General features: G+C 46.3%; 1 protein-coding gene across 1 annotated transcript in view; it reads left to right on the top strand.

Annotated features, from left to right (window-relative positions):
* LOC146222202 (phospholipid-transporting ATPase ABCA1) overlaps nt 1-23,773 on the top strand; it is a 116,754-nt gene that overhangs the window by 53,838 nt on the left and 39,143 nt on the right. The window contains exons 26-35 of the mRNA XM_084691923.1: nt 231-279; nt 602-709; nt 966-1,001; nt 1,763-1,902; nt 5,123-5,250; nt 8,972-9,070; nt 10,003-10,192; nt 19,384-19,478; nt 19,614-19,719; nt 22,884-22,958. Of these exons, the coding sequence (XP_084548049.1) occupies nt 231-279; nt 602-709; nt 966-1,001; nt 1,763-1,902; nt 5,123-5,250; nt 8,972-9,070; nt 10,003-10,192; nt 19,384-19,478; nt 19,614-19,719; nt 22,884-22,958 (1,026 nt within the window). The remainder of the gene's footprint in view (nt 1-230; nt 280-601; nt 710-965; nt 1,002-1,762; nt 1,903-5,122; nt 5,251-8,971; nt 9,071-10,002; nt 10,193-19,383; nt 19,479-19,613; nt 19,720-22,883; nt 22,959-23,773) is intronic.

The following is a 23,773-nucleotide window of genomic DNA, read 5'->3' on the forward strand; positions in this document are numbered from 1 at the left end:
CTGACAAATAGAAACAAGATGTCAGTCTGGCATTTTCTCATTCAAAATTCAAAACGCTTTACATGTATTTATTAAAAGTGATAAAGGCTGATTCAGGGCCAATTAGTAGTTGAATCAATCATGTATTTCCATCGAAGTCACCTGAACACACATAAGTGATTATGACAACTGTGTATCTTGTAACGGTCTAGTATGTATCTTATAGTCTGACAACTGCTTCCATTCTGTAGATTTTCTTGAAGGTAGCGGAGGACACGGGTGTTGATGTGGAGGAGCCAGGTGAGAGGACAAAGGCTTCCTGTGACTGTCTTCACTTCCGGTTGTTTTCAATCCATTATCTTGCCTATCAAGCTATGCTATTGGTTAGCTTGTTGTTCCATTCATTTGGATACTTCTTGTTTGGATCAATAACACCTAACAGCTCTCAGCCTTCTCAACACTGTCTGCTTAAGTCTTTACATTCCCACTTCCATCAATGGAGCCCCATGCTTTTGTATTTCATAATATACAACCTTATAGGTTTGTGTCTTTCTGCCCTTTGTTATTTATAACCTCAAAATGGGTCAGGGCAAAACTACAAATCATATGTGTATTCCCACAGCTAAAAATGAAGCATTGGTACGAGACTGGAAAAGGAGTTCCCGTGAATCCAAGCGGAACAGTGTGGCTAATGTCAGGACAGATTCAGACCAAGTCCCCATGAAAAGTGGTAAGTACTTTTTTAGTACCTTTGGAACTTGCGGGTAATTTAATGAACATCAATTTACCTTTCACAACCATTGCCCTTAAATGAGTTTATAAAGAATTTGCGAAACAGTAAATCATATTTTGCAAAGCATAGAAAACTATTCTATTACTACTATTTTAATACAATTCTAAACAGATTTATAATGCCTTGCAGCTGGACGTCAGTCTCAATCACTATTCTCTGTTGATTTCTCTATCCCTTTTTGCTCTAACCAAAGAGGATTTTAAGGGCCGGTTTACAAGCAAAGTGGAAGGTAAGTAGTGAGGACCAATGACTTATCTTTTTGAGGAGACGGCTTGAATAACTGTGAATATTTCTTTAATTTATCAGTGATTTCAATTAGTTTTGACCTTGAATAGAACATGAATAGGGTTAGCCATTGTAGTAGCTTTATTACTTTATCTCCTCATGTGAAAGTCATTTTTCCTCCAGATTGGACAATCGTAGTCTTTTGACCTCAACGGACCTCTTGAAAACTCTAAACCATGAAGTCTTCTGAATTAGTAATACTCGCAGGAGGACTTCATTAAATTCCCATAATACAATATTAAAATTGCCTTTTCAGTGTTTCTTAGCCATGACATGAAATTCAATCAATGTTTTGTTTTTATGTGTGGTTAACTCCTGACTCTCCTCCATTCTGAGTCATATCGCACTTTCTTTTTGGGCGAATAGATCATTCAAAGGATAAATCATGTTGTGAGTCATCATGCCTCTGCAATGTTGTCAGCTATGTGGGAGAGATGTGTTCTCACCATGTCAGTCTGTTTGCTTATACCTGTGGAACAAACAGAACAGCACATGACCTCTAGGTGATATGGACCTCTTGATATCTACAGATCCCTTGCCACCGCAAGGAACGGTTTCCGGTGTCCGGTGTTTGTAACCCAAGAGTCAATCTCCTCGTTGTTTGAGCCCTGTGGATGGCCGAGCTCAATAAATCATCGAAAGCATCTGTTCAGATTAGCCAATCGCAACGCCGTCACCTCAGCTATTGTCCTCCCTCTGTCGTAGCCTCTGAGAAGGTGGCCAACACCAATGGCAAGGGCTCCGTGGTGATCACCGGCTGGGAGCTGATCCGCCGCCAGTTCCTGGCGCTCTTCATCAAGCGCTTCCACCACGCCAGGAGGAGCCGCAAGGGACTCGTCGCCCAGGTAACGCCCGCTGACCGCAACCCAGCTAGGGTGCACTACCGTTATATACCACCGTGCCGCGGCGCTGTATTCATTTACAGTGTTCCTCCTCCATGTCACCGTGGAGTACGTGGAGGCCACAAAGCGAATTGGTGCGATAGCATTCTGAGGTCTTCCATTAAACCCCGAAAACCCCCATCCGTGCCTCCTAGCCTGTTGGTGATCTTACCGGCTCACAGTGTGTTGCTGTCGAGATGCTTTAGAACCGATCCCGCCCGACCCGCGCTTGTACACACACGACTAAAGAAAGTGTGTTTTCTGCCAAACTTCACCCCGCTAACCCGATAAGGTGTTTTTAGGACACTCTCTGAATCTCTCCCACAACCCACTCCAGATGCGTCACCGTCTTAGTATTGGCAAGTGGGTGGTTCATCCAGCCCGAGGAGAATGCTCTCCGGTTACCAAGGAGACCGAGTTCAATGTTACTTTTGGAGAGCAAAAGGTGCAAACTTCCTTTATAATTTGGAACAACTTAGACGGAAAGGAAAGCCAATGAGAGACATCCACGGTTTATTTTCCTAATTTGCAAGTATGCAAATAATGTATTTTAATTAGGCGTGCATCAGATATCATTATCATAACAATTAAGCATCTGACAGGTTGCTATTAGCCTATTAAGTGCATGTCTGTATCATTTTGTTGATTATAAGCATTATTATTTTAAAAAGTCAAAGCCAATAAATGAAAATAACTTTAAAAGTCAATACCAATAAAAGGATATCAGTTTGCATGACACGACCAATTTCCTTTTTCAATATTTTGTCAAACGAATACACAATGATTTGCATACAACATAAATACATACAAGTTTTCCTTTGAAACGGCGGAGCGATCCCTCACATTATCAGCCATTGCGAAGCCAATCCCATATTCATAACACGTGTGCGGACATCATGTAACCCCATCAGCTATGAATGTTATCTTGACATTGAATTAATTACACTTGAAAGGCATTGTGGAGAGTCGTGTCTCTCCTCCTCCTCTCTGCCTGGGTGCGCACGTTCCGCTGCCTGTTTGAGACAACGTTTTCTCCTGTAATACGCCGCTATACCAATCCCCATTAGTCACTGTCAATCCACATCATCCCTCCGTTGTATTTGCCGAGGTGTGTGTGTGTGACCAAGACTGTGTACTCCAACACACCTCTTTCTGCTCCTTTGTCTCCATTCATGTGTCAATTGTGAGCCGGACAAAGGGTTTTTAACATCATGTAAACAGCTCCCATTGTGAGCAGATATGACTATGGGGCTAGGTAATCTCTTTGAAAGGAGCCCGTTGGGAATACAAAAGAGATGATGGCGTGGAACTCAACAGGAGTGATTTATGAGGGAGGAAAGTTGAGGACTGGCTCTTGTAACGTTGGCTTCAGAAATCTGGTGGGCAGCAGATCCGGTGGTGGCACGCCAGCCGGGCTGAAAGAAATCCGTCCGCCTTCTCCGCTCTTTGCATGCGTTAGGACTATCCCATGCAGTAGGATTGATTGATATGGCTTGTTTCGTCCGATGGAAAGGCCACGTGTGTGACATGGTGTTAGAGTCTGGAAGGCGTGACCCTTCGACCAGGCCGTGCAACCTCGTCCCAAGACTGAATCTTCTTATTCACTGTTAACAGCCAATTTTTTTTGGTGCAGCATTCTGTTTTGTTTGCCCCTTGCAATAGTAGTTAATTACAACTATAATGGATATTAAATGTCACTTGCCGTCATGAATTGAGTCAAAGGGGATGGCAACATGACGAGATTTGAGTTTAAAATGGGACTTGATTATGGCCATTGCACGGTTGAAACATGACAAGTTCATTTGAAAAGCAAATAGGAGCCAACCATCTGCAATTATTCACTTGACTATGCTGTGAATAAAACATTCCCTAATTGTGTTTTGGTGTTTACACCAATTTGGAAAGTATTCCATCCTTATTTTCCTGAGGAAGTTGAGAAAGTGACAAAGTCATGCATCCAGTCCGCGAAGTACACAAGCTTTGACAACGTCATGACATGTCTCCAGTGTGCTCACAATAGAAGAACTACCAGCTGTCACCCTCAATTACTGTCAGAGGGAGGGAAAACGATGGAGGGAAAGAAACTGGAAGAAAGGAGAGTTCTGTAGTCATTTATTTTGTGCGCTCTCACTCATTAGCCTTTCAGTCTCTTCGGCGTGCGTTTTCCTCTCCACACACACACACACACACAAACACACACAGACACACACAACATGGAGTTCTGTAGTGAATATAGAGCCCTCCTCCCTTTTGTATTGTGCCATTTCGAATTGAGCTCGGCAATTTCGGCACCCACAATTAATCAAGTTCAGCATAGCTCCCACTCCTGACGAGCACCTTCCGAACAAGTGATTAAACATTTAAGATATTGTGCATTTTCTCTTTAGACCTCGTTCTCTTTTGCCAGCTCCCCAAAGAAAATGAAAAGAGAACACGAGGGAAAATAAAATGGAGTGGGGACTGCAGAAGTGGAGGGCAGCGAAAAGTGTGCCGCTGCTTCGACGAAAAAAGAGAATAGCAAGAAATTAATTATGCTTGAGTGGGCGGGCGATGGTGCCAGCGTTTGGAAGTGTTTAATCAAACTCCTTACACATGCACAGCAGCCAAAACAAGTTCACGGTGAGCATATTAATTTCCACGGCTACGCGTCTCTCTCGCGTGTGATTGGTTGCATCACTTAGGTGCTTGCGTGTAAGAGCGCTGGGGGTTGAGGCAGGGGAGAGACGGAAGGTTGGAGGGGAGACGATGTAACCGGTCTTCTGTCACATTTTATGAATTGTTTTCCAATCTCAGCCATGCACAACAGTGGAGACGCACATACCCATAGTTGATTTGTTTTGATAATACTTTCATACTTATGTACAGCAGGGCATAACACAACTCCTCCCACCCCCCCACACCCTCCAATCTCCCCTCCCCCTTCCCCACACACTTGTATACAGTAGGTTGTTGGGATAGTATTTGTCATTCATTCAGCCGACATCAGAATGCCTTATTGGTTGCTTTGCAGAAGCCTGTACATTTCCAAGCAAAACCACCCTCTGACTTATTCAAAAAGCCTCAAACGGCATGGTTTTCGACCGGTTTCTGACGTGACCATGCGTGTACGATGCCGGTGTGTTCCGCGAGGTTGTAAGACGCTCCCCGTGCTAACGTTGGTGCTCCCCCCTCCCGTGTGTCCCAGGTGGTCCTGCCAGCCGTGTTCGTCTGCCTGTCTCTCATCTTCTCCCTGATCGTCCCTCCCTTCTCCGAGTACCCCAGCCTGGAGCTCCAGCCCTGGATGTACGGCCTCCCTCAGACCACCTTCTTCAGGTAGGCCTCCCTCAGACCACCTTCTTCAGGTAGGCCTCCCTCAGACCACCTTCTTCAGGTAGGCCTCCCTCAGACCACCTTCTTCAGGTAGGCCTCCCTCAGACCACCTTCTTCAGGTAGGCCTCCCTCAGACCACCTTCTTCAGGTAGGCCTCCCTCAGACCACCTTCTTCAGGTAGGCCTCCCTCAGACCACCTTCTTCAGGTAGGCCTCCCTCAGACCACCTTCTTCAGGTAGGCCTCCCTCAGACCACCTCCTTCAGGTAGGCCTCGCTCAGACCACCTCCTTCAGGTAGGCCTCGCTCAGACCACCTCCTTCAGGTAGGCCTCCCTGCTGGCAGGCGTCCAAAGTGTCGAGAAGAGGAAGAGTTGTTTTTTTTCTTGCGCTGAGAAGCCGTTTCCCTCGATGCTGTGGAGTGGTGGGTGGGATTCGCGTCACTCACACCCAAGCGTGCATCACCCAGCTGGGTGCCCGCTAGGCTGCCGGTAGGCGCAAAAGCAATTAAGTGTGCATACGAAACACTTCTGGGCAGGAGTGTAAGACAGCTTTCTCTCAGCGCTGTGCCCAACCTGACAGCAAGCTCATTTGGCCTCGTCCCTTACACGAGAGAGAGAGAGCTTCCCGTGCACATCATGAGCTCCCCCTCCTTCCTCGTCTGCCCAAACCCTCAACAGCCTGTTGAATCACGTTCCGTCCCTCGTCGTTTCATGAGATGTAGACGCTTTTTTAAACATTTCTTTTGGCAGTACCATGTCACCAGGTTATTATTTATGGGACAATTATGTTGAGTAGCTTGTTAGAGGTGGTGGATGTTTTTTGGGTGAAGACAGAAAGTGGCAAAGCTTGTTTGAGTCCCTTATTCCACATGCACACACAGTATTGTGTGATAAAAGATAAAGATCACATTTCCTTTTTTTCTTGCTGTAGCTACACATTAAATCAGAATTTTCTAAATCACAAAAATAGACAATATTATATGAGGGGGAAAAAGCCATGCTGAATATTCTATGTGTCTCACTATGCATACTGCAATACTGTAAACAACTGCTGGCAGTGACCAAAGATTCTTATTGGATTCCTATAGCTCCTACTCATTGGTATTCAACCTGGGTTTCCTTATCCTATCCTGGGGAGATCATTGTATTGTAATAGATCGATCTGGTAGGATGACTCAAATAGACTTTCAGGCCCTAGCATGTTGCTATGGTAATCACATACTGGTGTCAGACTGGCTGTTAAAACTACACATCCTCCAAAAGAAAGTGTAGTCCATGGTTTTCTCCCACACACAAATCCTGACCCAGTTCATTTGTTTTGTTTTGTGCATTTGGGTGTTCCAATAATAGCAATCTGAATCATAACGGATGTTGGTTCAGCCTATAGGTATCGAAAATGAACAGCAAATATATATGAGGTTTGGGTGTCTGGGAAAAAATAAAGGATTTTTTTTTTTTTTTTTTTTTTTTACAGCTGCCATAGATGGCCTGAAAGTAAATGTAGACACATTTTCACAGCAAATTAAAGCTGCACTTTGTAATATTATTAAATAAATTCAAATATAAGAAATGGTGCTCCCGATTTGTCTGAACTTCCACACTTTCCTCCAGCTTGAGTTTGATTGACAGTGATTTAAAAAAATAAGACAAAGAGGAGATCTTGCCTTGCCGATTGGCTGGAATAGGATTGCTGGAACATAATTGGCTAGAAAGTAGCGGGCTTCTCCAATTACTCTAAATTAGACATTCCACTGGCAGTAGATTGTCTGGGTTGCTAAATGACTCTCAGATGTCAATGTCAGATGCCCATTATCTTACATGTTTATAGGGAACATAATTTTCCTTTGTCCCCAAAACAAGACAGTAAGTTATTCGAACAAGAAGATATGCTCTTCAAAAAAAGATTGCCTTTCCAGGTTTCCGACGGCCAGTGACCACCAAGTAGCCGTGTTACGGGTCACATCATTAGGGAAAAAAGTTATTTCTTTACTGCATAATCTGACATTCTACCCATTCAATTATCGCACATTGTCTTTTCCCCTTGAATTATTTGAAGACACTTTCCCTTAGCTCTCTCTTGTCCCTTGTTACTTGTTTTTCCTCCCTATGATTTCACAGCTTGTGTTGAACCAGTTAATACCCCAACCCATTGGAAGTGTAGAGAACCAATTTATCCGGTGTTAAAAAATAATGTTGACATTGTTAGTTTTCTGTTAGTGTGTAGAATCTTAAAATGTAATATATATGCGAAATTCTCATGTTTTCAACAATATCGTCCTGCTACATAAAATGAAGCTTTTTTTTTTTTTTTACTGGGACTCCACGGAATCAACAGTAACATTTTCACCTTTCCATTTCTACTTTGTATGCCTTTAATGTAAAAAATATAAATGAATAGCACAGTGCAAGTGCTGTTTTGTTCAGAAAATGTGTCAAATACCAATAACTTAGTTTTTTTTTTTTTTTTACTTGGACAATGCAAGCAATTTGCTCACAATCTTCCTCTGCAGATGATTGTTATAGGATACCATACTTTATTGAAGTATTTTCCTTTTCAGTGGAGGAACTACAAAGGAGTTTTTATTTCGACGAGTATGTTTCAATCTTGCAATTGTTCATGGAAAAACAGATGGCTGAACATAATCTATTTTTACAATCATCCACTTCGATTGCTCTTGCTCACGGCCGACCAAACGATAGCCTGACCTTCATGGGAGGGCCTCTAAATGATACTGTGAACATTGTATTAATCCCAACCACCATCCTTGACCACAGCTGGAGTCTGGCCACGATCTGTATAAAAGTTGCCCCCCCCTTCCCAGAGAATGCTTAAGATAAAGGGCAGACTTTTCTATATCCACTGATTGTGTAGAAAATGCCCTTTGCGGTCCTCAAAGCAGTACATTTACGTGTGTAATAAAAAGGTACACAAACACATTTACTGCGAACATGCATGTCGAGAGGGGCCTTACCTCTCTCTAAGGTACTGACACAAAGCCTTTGTTTGGCATCTAGACGTGCACTTCGACCAATGTGTGCACACCTACACACATTACATACACACCTATTCAATTCAACTGTGTAGTTCAAACTTTCTTCAACAAAGTTTGATCCCTAGCGTGTTGGAAATGCGACTGATCCCTTCCCCAACAGAACGACTGTGTCATGCAATGATTTTTCTCTCATCCTTGATTAAGCTAAACCCAGTAGCCTTTTTTCCATGGTAACCAGCACTGATTTAAATGCAACACCACTATGCACACTACAATATATCTAATTTCCTTTTGGATCCCACCGCTACGTCCAGATGGATCAGAGTATAACGATCATGTAATCCGTTCTGATGCCAGGAGCCAAGCCCTCAGTGAACTAATCAATGCTATGGCACGCTCCATCACCCAAACGGACAGCCTGCACTTTTACACACGTAGGCTTCAAAACCACAACTCCCATAGTTCCATAGGGTGTCAGGACATTGGCCTACAATAATGAGATTCAGCAGGCCTTGACTCCACTTGTAGTTCACTGGAAAACAGTTTTGACTGTTCTTTTTCTTTTTTATAGACCAGATTCTGGCAAATTACTCTGGGCAGCGTCCTGTGGGGAGTTTGTTTGGTCCAAAATGGCCACTAATTAAAAGATTAGAAGATCGCCTTTTGGATCATTTTAATTATTGGACCTCCTGTAAGGAATAACAGTGACTAACTACAATGACATTTATCACAGTAATGACGGGCCTGATAAGCTGGAGGTGTCTCGTGTGGTCGACTCGTTGGTAAACAAGCCTGGATTTGGAACTCGCTGCATGACTGGGGACCCCATACCGTGAGTAATCTGTGAGGATATTTTGGCACTGCTAAAACATTGCCTGCATGTGTTTTTGTGTGTGTGGGAATGTGTGTGTGTGGGAATGTGTGTGTGTGTGGGCATGTGTGTGTGTTCTGTCAGTATGTCTTATCATGAAATTGAGGGTATCCAATTCAGTGACAGTGTCTAGTTCTTCAGATCTATAAGGCCAAACCGAATTTCTTGAAGCCAATTAATAAGTGGTTAACATTAGCTAGGAACACATTTTTCTAATCTGTTCACATCTGACTAAGTAAGATAATGAAAAGCTATCCTAGCCAAACTTCCAGATAGGGGGAAATAATTCATAGAGCGACAGTTTGAGCTCCCACACCATTTGAATGCAGTGGAGCAAATTCAAGAATCTACCACAACACATTCCTCAAATATTCATTGCATACAACATGAGGCATTTACTCTCTGCTTAGTATGGTCGAGATGAGAACATTCATTATTAACCATATCGTTATAACTTATTCACCACAGTTAATGTATTCATCCCTTTAGAGGCCCTAAAGGAAATGTGTGTTGTTGGTGGTGCTACACCGTGTAGCACTGTTTGATTAGAGGTTAAAATATAGTTGTCATCCGTAGGCAACACCCCAGGTATATAATGTGATCTCATCCAACTGTACTCTGTCAAGTGTGCTCAGTGGAATATGACTTGGCAAGCTTCACAGCTCCCTTCATGTAATCGAGGTGAAATGACGGAAAATGCTGAGCTAATGCTAATGACAATTAGCACAATGTTGACTGAGAGAGTGAAAGGTCAAGGTGTGTGCGTGTGAATGAAGGTTTTTGTGTTCACAGTATGTTATTGTTTAGGTTGCTGGTAACCACAAGCTGGGGAGTACTTTATTTGAGCTGCATCCATGATTGTGATGATGATTATTTTGTATTTTATTTTAAAGGAAGTTGCCGTGTGCCTCAAACGCCTCTGATTGGTTCACCCCCTCTGTGGATCCATCCATCAGCGACATCTTCCTCAACGGGAATTGGAGCATGGCTAACCCCTCCCCTTCCTGTCAGTGCAGCACCCCTCAACGCACCATTATGCTGCCTGACTGCCTTCCAGGGGCTGGAGGTCTCCCCCCCCTTCAGGTGGGTTCACACACCTGGCGATCCCAGACTTGCCTAACCCAGTTCTGAACTGCATTCATTAAGGCTCTCGTTTGGGGTGTGACAGTGTTTATTAAGATCCAGAGACGGGTCATTTGTTGTTCAGCCAATGTTCCTGCTCATGGAGTGAGTGCTGGTTATGTTGTTCATGTCTGATCATCAAGTCAAAGTCAAAGTGAACTTAATTGTCAATCAGACCATGCAACAAGTAATTAAACAAATCGAAAATGCGTTTCCCCATACTCAAAATGTGCATGATGCAACATTTTAACGTTTGACATAATAGTGCAAACAGACGTCGACAGGTAAAAAACAACATATACGATAAGAGCAACATATAGGAGTAAAGTGCAAAATGCTGAATAGCAGCATGGATACTATATGTTATTGTGCATATGAAGTGCATTGAGCTTACAGAGTAAAAAAAAAAAAAAAAAGAAAAAGACATCATTTAGCAGTCACTTGGTCCTTAGTGGGTGTATGTGGTGCAGGAGCACCTGTTCATGATATTTTCTTGAGTGTGTTAAGTAGTCTGATGGCCTGTTGGAAAAAGCTGTTGCTGAGTCATTGTTAGTGTTGAACCGCATGCTGCAGTAGAACTTGCCAGATGGTAGGAGGGTGAACAGTTAGTGTGCTGGGTGGGTGGGGTCTATGGTGACGGTAGGAGGGTGAATCAGCGTGAACAGCAGAGGGCGCACAACCCTGGGGGACCCCAGTGTTCATGACGGTGGTCCCTGAAGAGTTTGGACCAGCTCTTACTGTCTGTGGTCTGTCGGTGAGGACGTCCAGTAACCAGTAATCATCTGTGGAATCTGGAATGGGTCAAGTGTAGTAGGGAGACTGGATGTTATATGGGCCTTGACCAACCTTTTAAAGCATTTCATCATGATGGGAGTGAGTGCTAAATGATTAGGTCATCATCTAACGCCTGTACAGCTCACATGCCAAGGAAGGAATTGGACCATTCCATCCATTTTGTATTTTTCTCAGTTTACCTGGCCCAGATCTCACAAGATGGCATTGGAGAGAAAAGTGTATTTGGTGTGATTAAGTTTGTCATATGTTCAAATCTTGTGTGCCTTGTTGTTTGGGTGTGATGTGACATGCTGTAGTAGTAGTTGTTAATTTGAGTGAGGTGCGATTGCAGGAAGTGTTACGTGATAATTGTCAGTGAAGGCGTTTGTTGGGAAATAACGGTCGCCTCCTGCTTCCGACTCGGTTCCTCTGCGAACCTCGGTCTAATTGGTTTGACCCTTTAGCCTAGTAGCATCCAGTCAGCCAATCCCTCTTCAGGAGAACTGTCCATGTTCGTTGTGCTGACTCGGCAAACTCTCTGTCTAACATGAGTCTTGGCTGGGCCATGCGTCTGGGCCCCCTTCCCCTCCAAGGAAATCAATGCCAATGTTTTATAGGCCATTACCCTAACAACATACATGGCCGAATGCAGGGAGGGGTGAATGATCCCAAGCTCTCCCCAGCAGATGCGATCCTGGCTGGGGATCGATCGATGGGCCTCAGCTGTTTGCTTGGATTCTCCCTTCTGACCCACGGCACTCTAGATTTCCTGTGGAGTTTCGAAATAAATACATTTCAAAAAAAGAATGTACTCTATAAGTGGGATGATGTTGGTAAGCTCCATGCGCCCCTCCCTCCATCACCCAAAACAAACCCCTGCTCCAGTAAGAGGTGCGCTCCAGTGACGTCTCTGGCCTAGTTTAGCTGTTTGCTTTTGGGAAGGTGTTGTATAGCTAGGCTTTCGCATTTTGGGCTAAAATGAGTTGTACGTGACTTTGCAAAGCACAATGCACACCCCGTAGACTGTGCTAAATTATTAAAGCGCTGTGATTTAAGATTGGCTTCATCATTATTCATTGTGAACGCCATCAATACATTGCTGTGTTGTTGTGAGTTGTTTACTCTCATCAAACACATCCGTCCAGCAATGGTGCTTTGATTCGAAACACATCAAGGAACTAAATATAGGAGCATCGGGAAGATTTTTATGATTGAGGTTATGGAAGGTTATTTGATGATAAACAATAACTTCCTCCTTACTTGAAATCACTTACAACTGCCAACTTCTGCCAACAAAAGATCCACAGAGGATCAGTGTCGATTCTTTTTTTTTCTGTCAAGGTGATTCAGCTCTATGTTTGAGACCAACTTGGGAATAGATCGTCCATTTTCTTCCCAGCATAATCAACAAAAGTAAAAATCGGTTCACTCAGTTTGACCTTTTACCACAAACGCATCAAATTTTGATGACATAAACTTAGAAAATAGAAACCCTAGCCTGGCTGCCAGCCCAACTTCTCCCCACCCACAAAAGAATTTGGTCGGGAAGTTGGGTCTGGAGGGTCTCGTATTGGGAGCAACTATATAAAACCAGGATCTGGGCGGACCAATGAAATTGCCAGGGCGGGCTTTATAAGATGATGGACAGATGATCAACAGTAACGTAATCAACGTCACAAGAGCCCTTGGGTTGAATTCGTTTTCAACAAACAACATATTACGTTGCTCTGATTGGTTGTAGGTCTATCCAATTGAGCGAAGAGGCATTTGTTTTACGAGTTCGGTTGAAACACGCCCCATAGTCACAGCCCGACGAAGAGTTTTCAGACTCATATTCTGACAAGAATTATGAGTATGACAACGTCAGGCTATAGAAACCCAATGGGAGTTGTTAGTTTTTTTGCGGAGAGGAGGGATGTGCCTGTGGGGTGGGGGGGGGGTGGGGGGGGGAGGAGACGTGCAGTAAACGCCCCGAGCCAGAATCAAACCCGGGGCGCGGTGTTAAGGTCTTAGCCTCAGGGGAATGAGCTCATACCCAGTGAGCCTCCAGGGAAGCTCTGTACTCTAATATTCACTGAGGGGCCAATCTGCAGTACATCAGAAGGAATGTAGCAAAGGTCTACAAATGTAGAAAGAAAGTGTGCCGCCTTCACTCAAACATTTCCAAAGTGATAAATGTTTGATGGTTAACATCATCATCTGAATCATCCATCCATCAAGCTTGGAATAAGTTGGAAGTGTAAAAGGCCGTAACAAGACTGACCCAGTTTGCAAACAAAAAACTAAATGTTTGTGTACTTCATACCTGAGGCCATAAAGCGAATTTACCAAATAAGCCAGACTTATATCAGTCAGTCAGACTCATTTCTAGTTCATTCGGTTCCATAAAGCTAGTTTAACGTAGTTCAAACTCAGTTACTATGGTAACTTGTGCTTCGAAACTAGCCTGGTCCGGGTCAGGCTAATTGTCAGGCTTAGACCGTGCTGTTGCTTAACCAGACGTTCCTGTAACACTGACTCAACGGGAAAACGATGATTTACCACAGACATTCTCATTTTCGTATTCTCATCAGTTCAATATGTAGGCTACATTTATAGAAAATCAACTAAAACACATAGACTACAACATTTAGCCTAATTAATTCAACATTGATGAACAATGATTTGATACACACCATAGGCCTAGCCTATGTTAAATGTATGGCTGTGGGGTAGTTTGTGATTTCAAATGTTTAGGCATCAGGCATAGGCCTATACCTCAATCTAAATTATCCAAGCGTATTTATCATAGCTATATAATTGTTAACAGTAGCCTCCGAATGTGAAACAAACCTAAACACATCCATCTATCCTCCACAAAAACCACGTTAAAAGGTTTGCTACTGGATATAGTATTGATTAATAGTTATTATAGCTATTTATTTAAAACAAGGTCAAAAAAGTCAATTTAGATGTTTAATGGTGTCAGTTTTTTCAACGTCGTAAAGGTCTTAAAAAGTACCTCGACCTACGTAGCCTATTGTTCATGTCAATCATGGAGTGTCATTTTATTTTGATAAAGTGGTGGATGAGGGAGCCGTCTTAGTACGCGGCTTAAAGGGAATGTTCTTTCTGGAAGAAGTAATGTGGCCGTGTGCATTGTTTTTTGCTGTGGTGGATCATATGATCCATGTTCTACCTCTCTGGCTGCTTAAGAATAGGGTGCACGCGCAATGAGCTTGACTACTTAAATCTGACTTGAATTCGTAGGAGTGCGTGAGCTGAAATCGGCCTTTATGGATCCGCTTTAGCCGCGCTTGACTAATGAAACTAATTCAAGTCAGGTTTGGGACTTTTGAGTCCAGCTTTTTTGAGCGGCCTTTATTGGAACAGGCCTCTATACTTTAACAGGAGTTTTTATTTTTATTTTTATCATCCCGTTCACGTCATCTTGAAGGAAAACACATGAAGCCTCGCTCTAAAGCCACGGAATGTCCTCTGGTGAAGACCCTGGGACCAGGAGTTGGCATTTTGCACTGATGGCATTTCTTACAATACAGAGTACATTTCTGTGCTGTGTGTGTGTGTAAGTGTGTGTGTGAGTGCCTCTATTTGTGCCGAGCCACCTCACTCTGAGAGGCTCTCGAAAGAAGCCAATGACTTCCACTAAGCGGAGCCCATGCTGTTTGAGGAAATGACCCTCTCTGAAGATGGCCTGCTCGTCTACCTCTCCGTCATTTGTTCTTCGTCCTCTCCTGATCATGAGCCCCTGCTTCCACGGCGGCCGATCACATGCCCGACCACTCACCCACCGGCCTGGACGGACGTGTGACGCCTCGTTGAGCCTGCGGAAGTCTTGCTGTGCTCTCCCTTTCACTGAAGAGGCTCAAGGCCTGTGGGGGGTGGGGGAGTGTATTATGGGATGGTTGTCAAGACAGCTGGACAAAAGCAGCGGCCTTTGCGTGACCTTTCGTTTTTTTTTTTTTCTTCTTTTGACGCGCTCGTCTTGAAAACGTCCTCAAGGTGTTCATGTTTTTCTTTCTGCTCCACGGTGCTGTGCGGAAGACTGGAGCCTCTATCCGAGTAGCTCGCCTCCACGTCAGCCCATCTGTTCTTCCAAGTCCCTCATTCTTTCTCAGTGCCTCTCTAATCGCCCGACATCTCTCGTGACTGTCTCCCCTTAACCGACACAGCTTTTAGTTTCTCGACTGAAATCCATGTGTTTTTGGAGTCTGTATTTTTGGAATGTGCTGGAATGCGTTGCGGAACCTTTAGTGCTGGTATACAGATGGGGATCTAGTGTAGGGGGCAAAGGTAAGTGTTTGCTCTGATGTACCAGTAGCATTTTGCTACGCGACACCATTCGCCAGCCACTCTCCTTTATCAGTTCCCTAAACGACCCATCTGTTCGCTACTCTGAATCGTCCTTGTTGTTATTTGTCGTCCGATGTTCCATGCCCTTCGAGTGTAATGCTTGCGACATATATAACACTCAGAAGTGTATTACGTGTGTGTGCGTGTGTGTGTGGTGGAGGTAGATAACATCTCACCAAATCTGATATCACCTTGCAGACTGAAAGAAACATATGACTCACAAGATAGGGCAGACAGTGCCAGAGACATGGGGAGTATATCAAGATAGATGTGCCCCTTTGCAAGGCGAAGCCCACCCAACGACCCCTAATACACACTAACACACACACACACACACACGTAAGCTGCACGCGCACACACATACCCAGGCGGAACACACACATTCGCGGGCGCACTCGGGCGCGCCGCGCAATCGAGGCAGAGCGTTCATTTATCACGAGTGCTCTATTGCTTACCTCCAGTCTGCGGGCCTGCGAGCGAGGACTAAATTGATGCGTCTCCCAGTGGCAGACCACCAACACAAGCCCTGGGACACCAGGGAGTATCTATTCCCTTTGACCTGAAAGGGTTCGCTGCTGAATAAACCATGACACCTCTCTCCCAGACTTAGTAGTGCATTCTTTTTATCTTTTGTCCTTTTCGACCATCCCAATATGCCCTTGAAAAACGACTGAAAAAGAGGGGACAGACTATGCGTTGGTGGAGGGAGGGGGGGGGGGGCAGACACACATTGAAGAGCGTGGGGAAGGTGGTGTGAAAAAACATTGTTTCCATGGAAATGGCATGCAACAGTAAGCCCCGTTATCAATTCTCAGGTATTGACTCTCGTTAGCCGAGCGATATTTAACCTTCGCAGATGAATAGACGGCGGAGCGTGCCGAGGAATTGATAAAGCCTCTGAGGGGGTTCTCTAGTACAATTGATGTCTCTGTCGCGTCCAGATTGCTCTAAGTAAGTCCCGTTTGCAAATGACTCTCCTTAGGCCTAATCTATCAGTACCCCCTCCCACACACACACACGAAAGTCCTTTGGAGTCAGTCGGATAGATATCACCGAGCAGTGAGTCTTCCTGTAGCAGTTGGCCTGAGGTATCCAGGCTGGGTTCTGTAGCAGTTGAATGCTGATGGGTGGGGACTTGAGGTGCAGCTCCGAGGTCAGGACGATGTCCTCCATCCGTTGCGATTGCCCTGTCATTCACGTGGCGTCTCTGGTCTGAAACGGATCCGCGAAGGAGGCGAGAGATACATACTCAAGGTTTAGGACACTTGGACAACTGAAGGACTTTTTCAAATGCCCACACTCCCATTTCAGTGTGGTGCGCCTTGGGGGTCTGACAGAACTCAAGTATTGATACAATGGGGCTTTATCACGTTTTATGTAAGAACAAAGCTCTTATTGGGGGGGGGGGGGGTATTTTGCGGAAATAGATTAATGAGAACCACGGTTTATCGCCAAGCTGGTCAATCCCTGCCCAGGACTCACAGAGGGAAACAGATTGCCATATCTTCTGTGTAAGAGCTGTTGTTTTGGGCTTCTGTCCCCGCCAGATCCATTTTGGTTTCAAATGACCTGTCCGGAGCCATATTCCGGGATTTGGCGGGAGACGTGTTGGAAGTAGGAAAAAGGTCGAGCGGCTGTGGGATGACGAGGCAGATGGTGGATGAGGCACTGCAATTTGTTTTCCTTCTTTCTTTTGTTGTTGTTTTGTTTGTGTGTGACTGAACAATACAGCAGGGGTTTCTCCCCTCTGCCACCGTCTCCACTGTTGATTCTGATTCCAAAGATGGCCGTCGCAATAATAGACCGCCGTTGGGGAAATGCTGGTCCACGGCTCTGTGGGTTTGGGAGGCGGTTTATTGGATCCTTCTCTCTCAGGGGTGAACGCTGTGACCAGCACATATGGCTGTGTTGGACTCAGTTGGGGATCCATTCACGGGATATAATTGCAGGGAATCAAAACTGGACAAGCGAACCACGACTGCGTTTTGATGGTTTAATAAGCAAATTCGCTGTGGGCAGTGAAGAGAGAAACTTGCAAAAGCTTGCCTACGGAGATCTGTGGCAAGTCTCAAGGTCTCTCCTGAGAGAGATGTGCGTCCCCCCCCTGTACAGTGCCTTCTAGATTCAGTTTTTTTCTACAGTGAAACCTGTACCAACCCCACAGGCCCACCATATCCCACTATTCCCAACACATACGTTTGGAATCTGACTGTTGGTTGAATGACACTTTCCATCCACACATTTACGGTAGATGACCAATTAACAAACAAACCCCGACACTCCTTCTCAGAGACAGACATGCAGGCAGACACCTGGAGTGCACCCCCAAACCGCCTCTCTAAAGACAGTTTCTGTTTCCAGCGAGTCCACCGCCCCTTTCCTCAGCAGAAACATAATTAACCTGATCATCACTTAGCACATCTGAGGATGCATCCGGAAACAAGATAGTGCAGCACAACTTCACAGGCAGCTAGACGCGCGCGCCAAAGAGGAAGCTGCATTCGCACGATTGGGCGTCTCTGCCAGGTAGAATTTGATGATGTTGCCTTTGAGGTTCGCCCAGATTCCGCCCGCCGCTGAGAACGCGAGCACGTCTGCGCCTCTTATCGTCTCACCGACACTCAAGTGTGTGCCAGCTCATTCCCGGGATTTGATTTCTCGCCGTTTACATTCACCCCTTTGTTTGCCTCTACTCTGTGTGCGAGTGTTTGTGTGTGTGTGTGTGTTTGGGGGGGGGGGGTTGGTATTTGGGTGTTGTTCGTGCCTCTGTTGAGCATGTGCACACATCTGTGTGTGTATTGTGCGTACCCATCCATTTACAATCATTTAGTTAGGAGTGACATTACACCGTCGGTGAGCGTGTGAGATAATACACTGAGATTTGGATCACCTTGAGAAGGAACCATTTGGAACGAGCTCATTTTAATTAACACATTCTGACTAAGTTGGAAAGCATTCGTTCTTGTGTTTGTTAGTGCCTGCTTGAGATGCCTGTATCCCCCAAGAGAGGAGCATGGTAGTACTGTTTAGTCTGTTTGCCTTATGCCTGCACCTCTTCTTCCTCCTCCACTTCTTATGTATGCTTTGTTGGAGCATTTCTCCAGCCTACCCTCCTCTTTCAGCCCCACGCCTCCCACTGACATGTGACCAGCCTCTTTGGAAATTCATTTTCAAGACTCCATGCATATCTCTAGCCATTAACCCTTACCACATAACAAGGTGGGAAGAGGCCAAACACACACTGCTAATCGACACAGCGGGGAGACTGTTCAAACAGCACTCCTTAATGGCGTGTTTACCCCTCGTGAGCATGCGTGTGTGAGCGCGCGTGTGTGTGTGTAAGGACATTGGGGAAGATGGGAGGTTCTCTGGTTCCTGGTATGTAGTCCCCCATTAAGCTTGACCAGGGATCATCCTAATCAACGGCGTAATGGGGCCCTGACACGAGCCCGGCCTGAAGTGTGTGTGTGTGTGTGTGTGTGTCAGCTCGCGTGGTCGGCGTTGCATCCTCCTCTAATTGTGTGTTTGAATGGTGCCAATTTATGCAGAGAAGCGGGCTAATTACAAGACTCTGACATTGCCCATGGCTTCAGCCGAGCGCTCTAATAGACTATTACCGCGAGGGTGAGGACGCCTTTCCTGAAGCTTTGCATGGAAACGAGGCGAAAACGGAGCTGGGCGCGTCCCGTCCAGCGCGTCCTGTTCTAGACCCCGGCGGTTCGTTTGGGAGACCTTCGCTTCGCGGACGCTTGCTGCTCGGTCAACCTTCATCGAGGTTGGGCCTATACCGGTGTCGCTGGCCGTGTTTGTTTAGGTTCATTTGCGCCACACTGTTTGTAATTGTCCGTGTAACCGGCCTCGGGGACCTAATTGCGAAGCGCGTTTGATTCGGTGGCACTTGGTTTTAAATGAGCATATGTTCTCAGTCCTAACTGACCAGGTGGAAGGACTGGGTTGACATAAAAATGGGGGGGGGGGGAAGAGATGGGAAGTAAGCCGTTTCTGTGTTGTCGTTGTTGCTGCAGAGGATACAGAACACCACAGACACACTGCAGGACCTGACAGGAAGGAATGTGACTGACTTCCTGCTCAAGAAGTACGAACAGTCAGGCCGAAGCAGGTACAGTCACTGCGTGCGTGTGCGTATGCACTGTGTGTTTGTGTCACCCTGTCATGTCAACTCTTCTGACTTGCAATCTGATCTCGCACTCTCTCTCCTCCCTCCCACCTTCACCACCCCCCCCCCCACACACAGGTACGGAGGGATCTCCGTAGGAGGGGTCAACTCCCAGGTGCGGATGACGGCGCCGGAAATTGAAGCCGTGACCAGGGATTTGAAGATCCTGTTCAATTCCTCCATGGTAGGCTGCGGTTACTGGAAAACATGAGGGTGGATTCATAGCCGTGACTTTGAAAGGGGATAGCGTGTGCGCGCGCGCCTGCTTGGGTGTGAGTTTTGGTGAACGTACCTGTTATCTTATGTGCAAGTGAGTGGAGGGACTCGGATGTTGACTGAAGGAAATCATTCCTTTCCTGAAGACCTCAATTTAACTCATTTCAGCTCCCGCATTAATGTAAACCATGGCCTCATTTCAAGCCCCTTAAAATGCCCTCATGTCTACCGTCGGGCTTCCAGGATTTGAGGAACACGGCTCAAACATGATTTGAGTGGCTTTCAAATGTCTGCATATTACCTTGGAACGGAGCTATAACAGAGCTCCCAGTACCTTTGTCGGGTGTCCATGGAAACTGGGCACCGGCGCTTTAAATGAATTTACCTCTGAATCTCTCAACTGCTTCTCGCCTCACTCTCTCCCTACTCGTCGATACACACACACATTCTCTTGCCAACACACGGCACTTTCCCTTCCACACACACACACGCACAAACACTTTCACAAAATGTTTAAACCCAACAAAGGACTTAAAACTCTCCCTCTACCTCTCTCCAGACGCCCCCCTAACACACAAATCCCTCGGTAATAACAACTTTAATTTGCGGCCCTGCGATATTACACCCTAACGACTCGCAGCTCTGTCTTGTCAAAACTCTGCGTTGTCTACAGGACATGTCGAGTCTGTTTCTGCAAGGGAAGGTGGGGAAAAGAGAGCGACAGAGATAGACATAAATGATTACTGTTCTTCCTCCTGCAGACTTTTGGCCTGGCGGTTTTCTTTTTCAACTATCCACCTTGTTTTAAGTTTGGGAGAGGGGCAGGGGTGGGGGTAGGTGGGGGAGTATCTGGTGAAATGAAAGGGGAGCATGGGTCTTATGCTAATGAGGTAGTTGACACGTTTTGGAGATTTGGGGGATTTTCAGGAAATGAAAGGATAACCTGGGTAAACACTGAAGCTTAGGTCTTAACCTGGGACTCGCATCACGTCACACTGTTTTCCCTTGCTGTTTAATTCATCCCAACGGCATAATCTCAGAAGTTGGAAGAAACACCGGAAAGCCAAAGAAACAACATCCACCACAGTAAGATTATGAATTCTTTAGCAGAAAAACTTCGTAAACAATAGGCTCTAATCCCACTTACTATAGTCTGGGACTACTTTCTGGCTAATGCGGCGTGCCGTGAGTGGTCAAACACCGGTCACACCCACTCAACACGATGAGCGCTTACGCGTGGTATCATTTGAAGTGGCAGAGGCAAGCTAAATTGCCGTCATTCTCCTTGAGCGCAAAATGGGTTGGTCAGGGATTAGACAAAGTATATTTTTCGGAATCTTCATCCGCGCGCACGGACAAACACGCGCCCGCAGGCACACTGTCGACAATTCCACTTTATATTTGGTTTGTCACTCACAAAACCTCAAATTACCCCACATATGGGGTAGTGCGCCCACAGACACGTGCACACTGGCACACGTTTAAATGCACAAAACACACACACACACACACACTGATTCTCACACTGTGTGGGACACACAAAGGGACACACATCCAAACGCACACAGGCATTAAAGCCAGAGGAAGCAGCTTATCCACAGAAAGACCGCCTGCCCGCATCCCCCACTGTTGTGCGAGTCAGTAGGAGCCTCCCTCTCTCCCCCTCACCCTCTCTCCCTCTCCGATCCCTCATTCCCTCCCCTCCTCCCTCCCTCCATTTCCCAAACGAGAATGGTAAAACAAAATATGTTAAAGACCCCGTCTTTGCAGAAGGCAGAATTATGGACAGGCAGCAAAGCCTTGTAGTTTGTCCGGCTCATGAATAGGTAATGAGATGGAACAGGGATGTTATTTAACACAAATATTTCTGTCAGTACCACCGGCGTGTGTGTGTGTGTGTGTGTGTGTGCGGATACGTGTTTGTGCGTGCGCGTGGACGCATGTGTGTTTGCCCCCCCCCCCCCCCCCCCCTCTTTGAAATGGAGCGAGGAAGCGTGCGGGTATGTAAATACTGTGCAAACACTGTTTCATGCCAACGGCAGAAGATGTGGCGTAAAGAAAGATGGCCTACATAAAATGTTCAGAAAAGACCAGCAGGATCTCCTCCTCCTCCTCCTCAGTCGCCTAGCAGTCCTCCCCTAGCCTGTGCCATCGGGGGCTGAGCCTGCGTCTCTCGGTCCTTATCTCTCAATCTCCAGGTTCCACCACCATAAATGCACGCCCCCCCCCCCCCCCCCCGACACACACACACACACTCGCTGTCTGCCAACGTGTTTGACTGTTCCTTTCTTCCTCTCCTTATCTTTCTAATTTGTGTCTCTCTCTCTATCCCTTCTTTCTCTCTCTCCCTCTCTCTCTCTGTCTCTCTCTCTCTCTATTTCTCATCCCTCCTCACCCGCTGTGGTCGTGTCACTTAGACAGGAAAGGCCCATTTCCGTTCACATCACGCGTGGGCGCGTGGCGCAGGCAGAGCAGCGTAGCACCGCTGGTGGAATCACCCCGGTGGTCCACCCCAGTCTTCCCGCCCCCGCAGCTTCCCATCCGGAGGCCTCCTCGCCAACAAAACACAGCCCCAGCAGATTCTTAATGTGACCCTGCCGCCCCACCAACCACAGGACCCCTTCCCCCGCGCCCCTCCTCCCTGCGCCCCCCCACCCCCCCCCCCCTTTAGATTCCTCGGAGCACTGCATAAGCAGCTCTGTCACTGTACTGTGCTGTCCGCTCCATACGGAGTCGGTCCTGACTGTCAAGTCAGGGCTTTCTACATTTTTATGTCTGTGTTGAGGCTCTCCATAAAGAAAGTGTGTGTGTGTGTGTGTGTGAGCCTGTCTTTTTTTCCCCTTGTCTCCCCAAGCTTACTGTAAGCGCCTGTATGTACGTGTACCTGGGGGTGGGGGGCGGGTGGGGGGTGGGTGGGGGGTGGAATGGTGCAGAACACATTTGCCCGTGTACAGAACGCGAGGCTCAGCGAGGACGCGGCTCTCGCTGTTCTACCCCTCGCCGTCTCCGACATGTTTCGCATCTCCAAACAGGAGACGTGTTTTTTTCCCCGAGCGCGTCCAATTAAGTCCCCCTCACTCTCTCTCTCTGTCCCTCCCTCTCCCTCTCCCCCTCCCCACTCCTCTTCATCAGGATAACGCCACTGATCAGATCCTGCAGAATGCTGAGACCCTGCTGAAGGAGCTGGGAACGCGGGAGAACCTCAAGGTACTCCATCACTGGCCCAGAGAGCAGAGCCTCCGACCAGGACTCGTCTGTCTTCCTCGCTCGCTCGTCACGCCTTTGTGAACCGTTTGTGACGGTACACACGCACGCACGCACACACACGCTCGCATAGATGATATGTAAGAGAGCAATATGCGCCGCTTTTTGAACGGTTTTTGTCTCTGAACACTCATCATGCTGAAGCGCTTGTGAAGAATTTCCACTGATGTGTTAGCTGGTAAGGTAAAGAAACGCTTGCAGATTTTCCACTTTGGCGGGAGCTGCACACTGCCGTACTGTTGTATAATGGGGTTTAGTCAGAGCAGCATTTCAGCTTCCGCAATCCCAGAGCAATTCTCAGCCTGAAGCAATTATGCACTATACGGCACTGGTGAATTAGCACGCTTTTCTTTTTTTTTACTTTCCAGCTGAAATAACTCCCAATCCCTTTTTATGTCTTAAAATGTGACTGGACTCAATGGGGACAAACCCAAATGGCCTCAGGAGGATCAAAGGGAGGAATTTATGTTTCGATATGGCTTCGTGAAAACACACACATTTGTACCCTCTATAGTGACGTCGATTTGAAACTGTGTGTGTTCCTGTGTTTGTGAGTTTGTGCAAGCTTGTGCATGTGTGCAGTGTGTGTCTGTCTCGTGTGTATGTGTGGGCATCTGCATGTGAGCGAGCTGTGTATGTATACACTTCCAGTGAGCGTGTTTGTGTCTGTGTGATGCAGTGTTATAGTATGCCCACGTAGGGGGCATCCACCCAAACACCATCCAATCCTAATTAGAGCAACACTGCCAGCAGGGGGT

The sequence above is a fragment of the Hypomesus nipponensis genome, chromosome 25 (assembly GCF_054491055.1).
Source record: "Hypomesus nipponensis isolate SF chromosome 25, ASM5449105v1, whole genome shotgun sequence".
Classification (NCBI taxonomy): Eukaryota; Metazoa; Chordata; class Actinopteri; order Osmeriformes; family Osmeridae; genus Hypomesus; species Hypomesus nipponensis.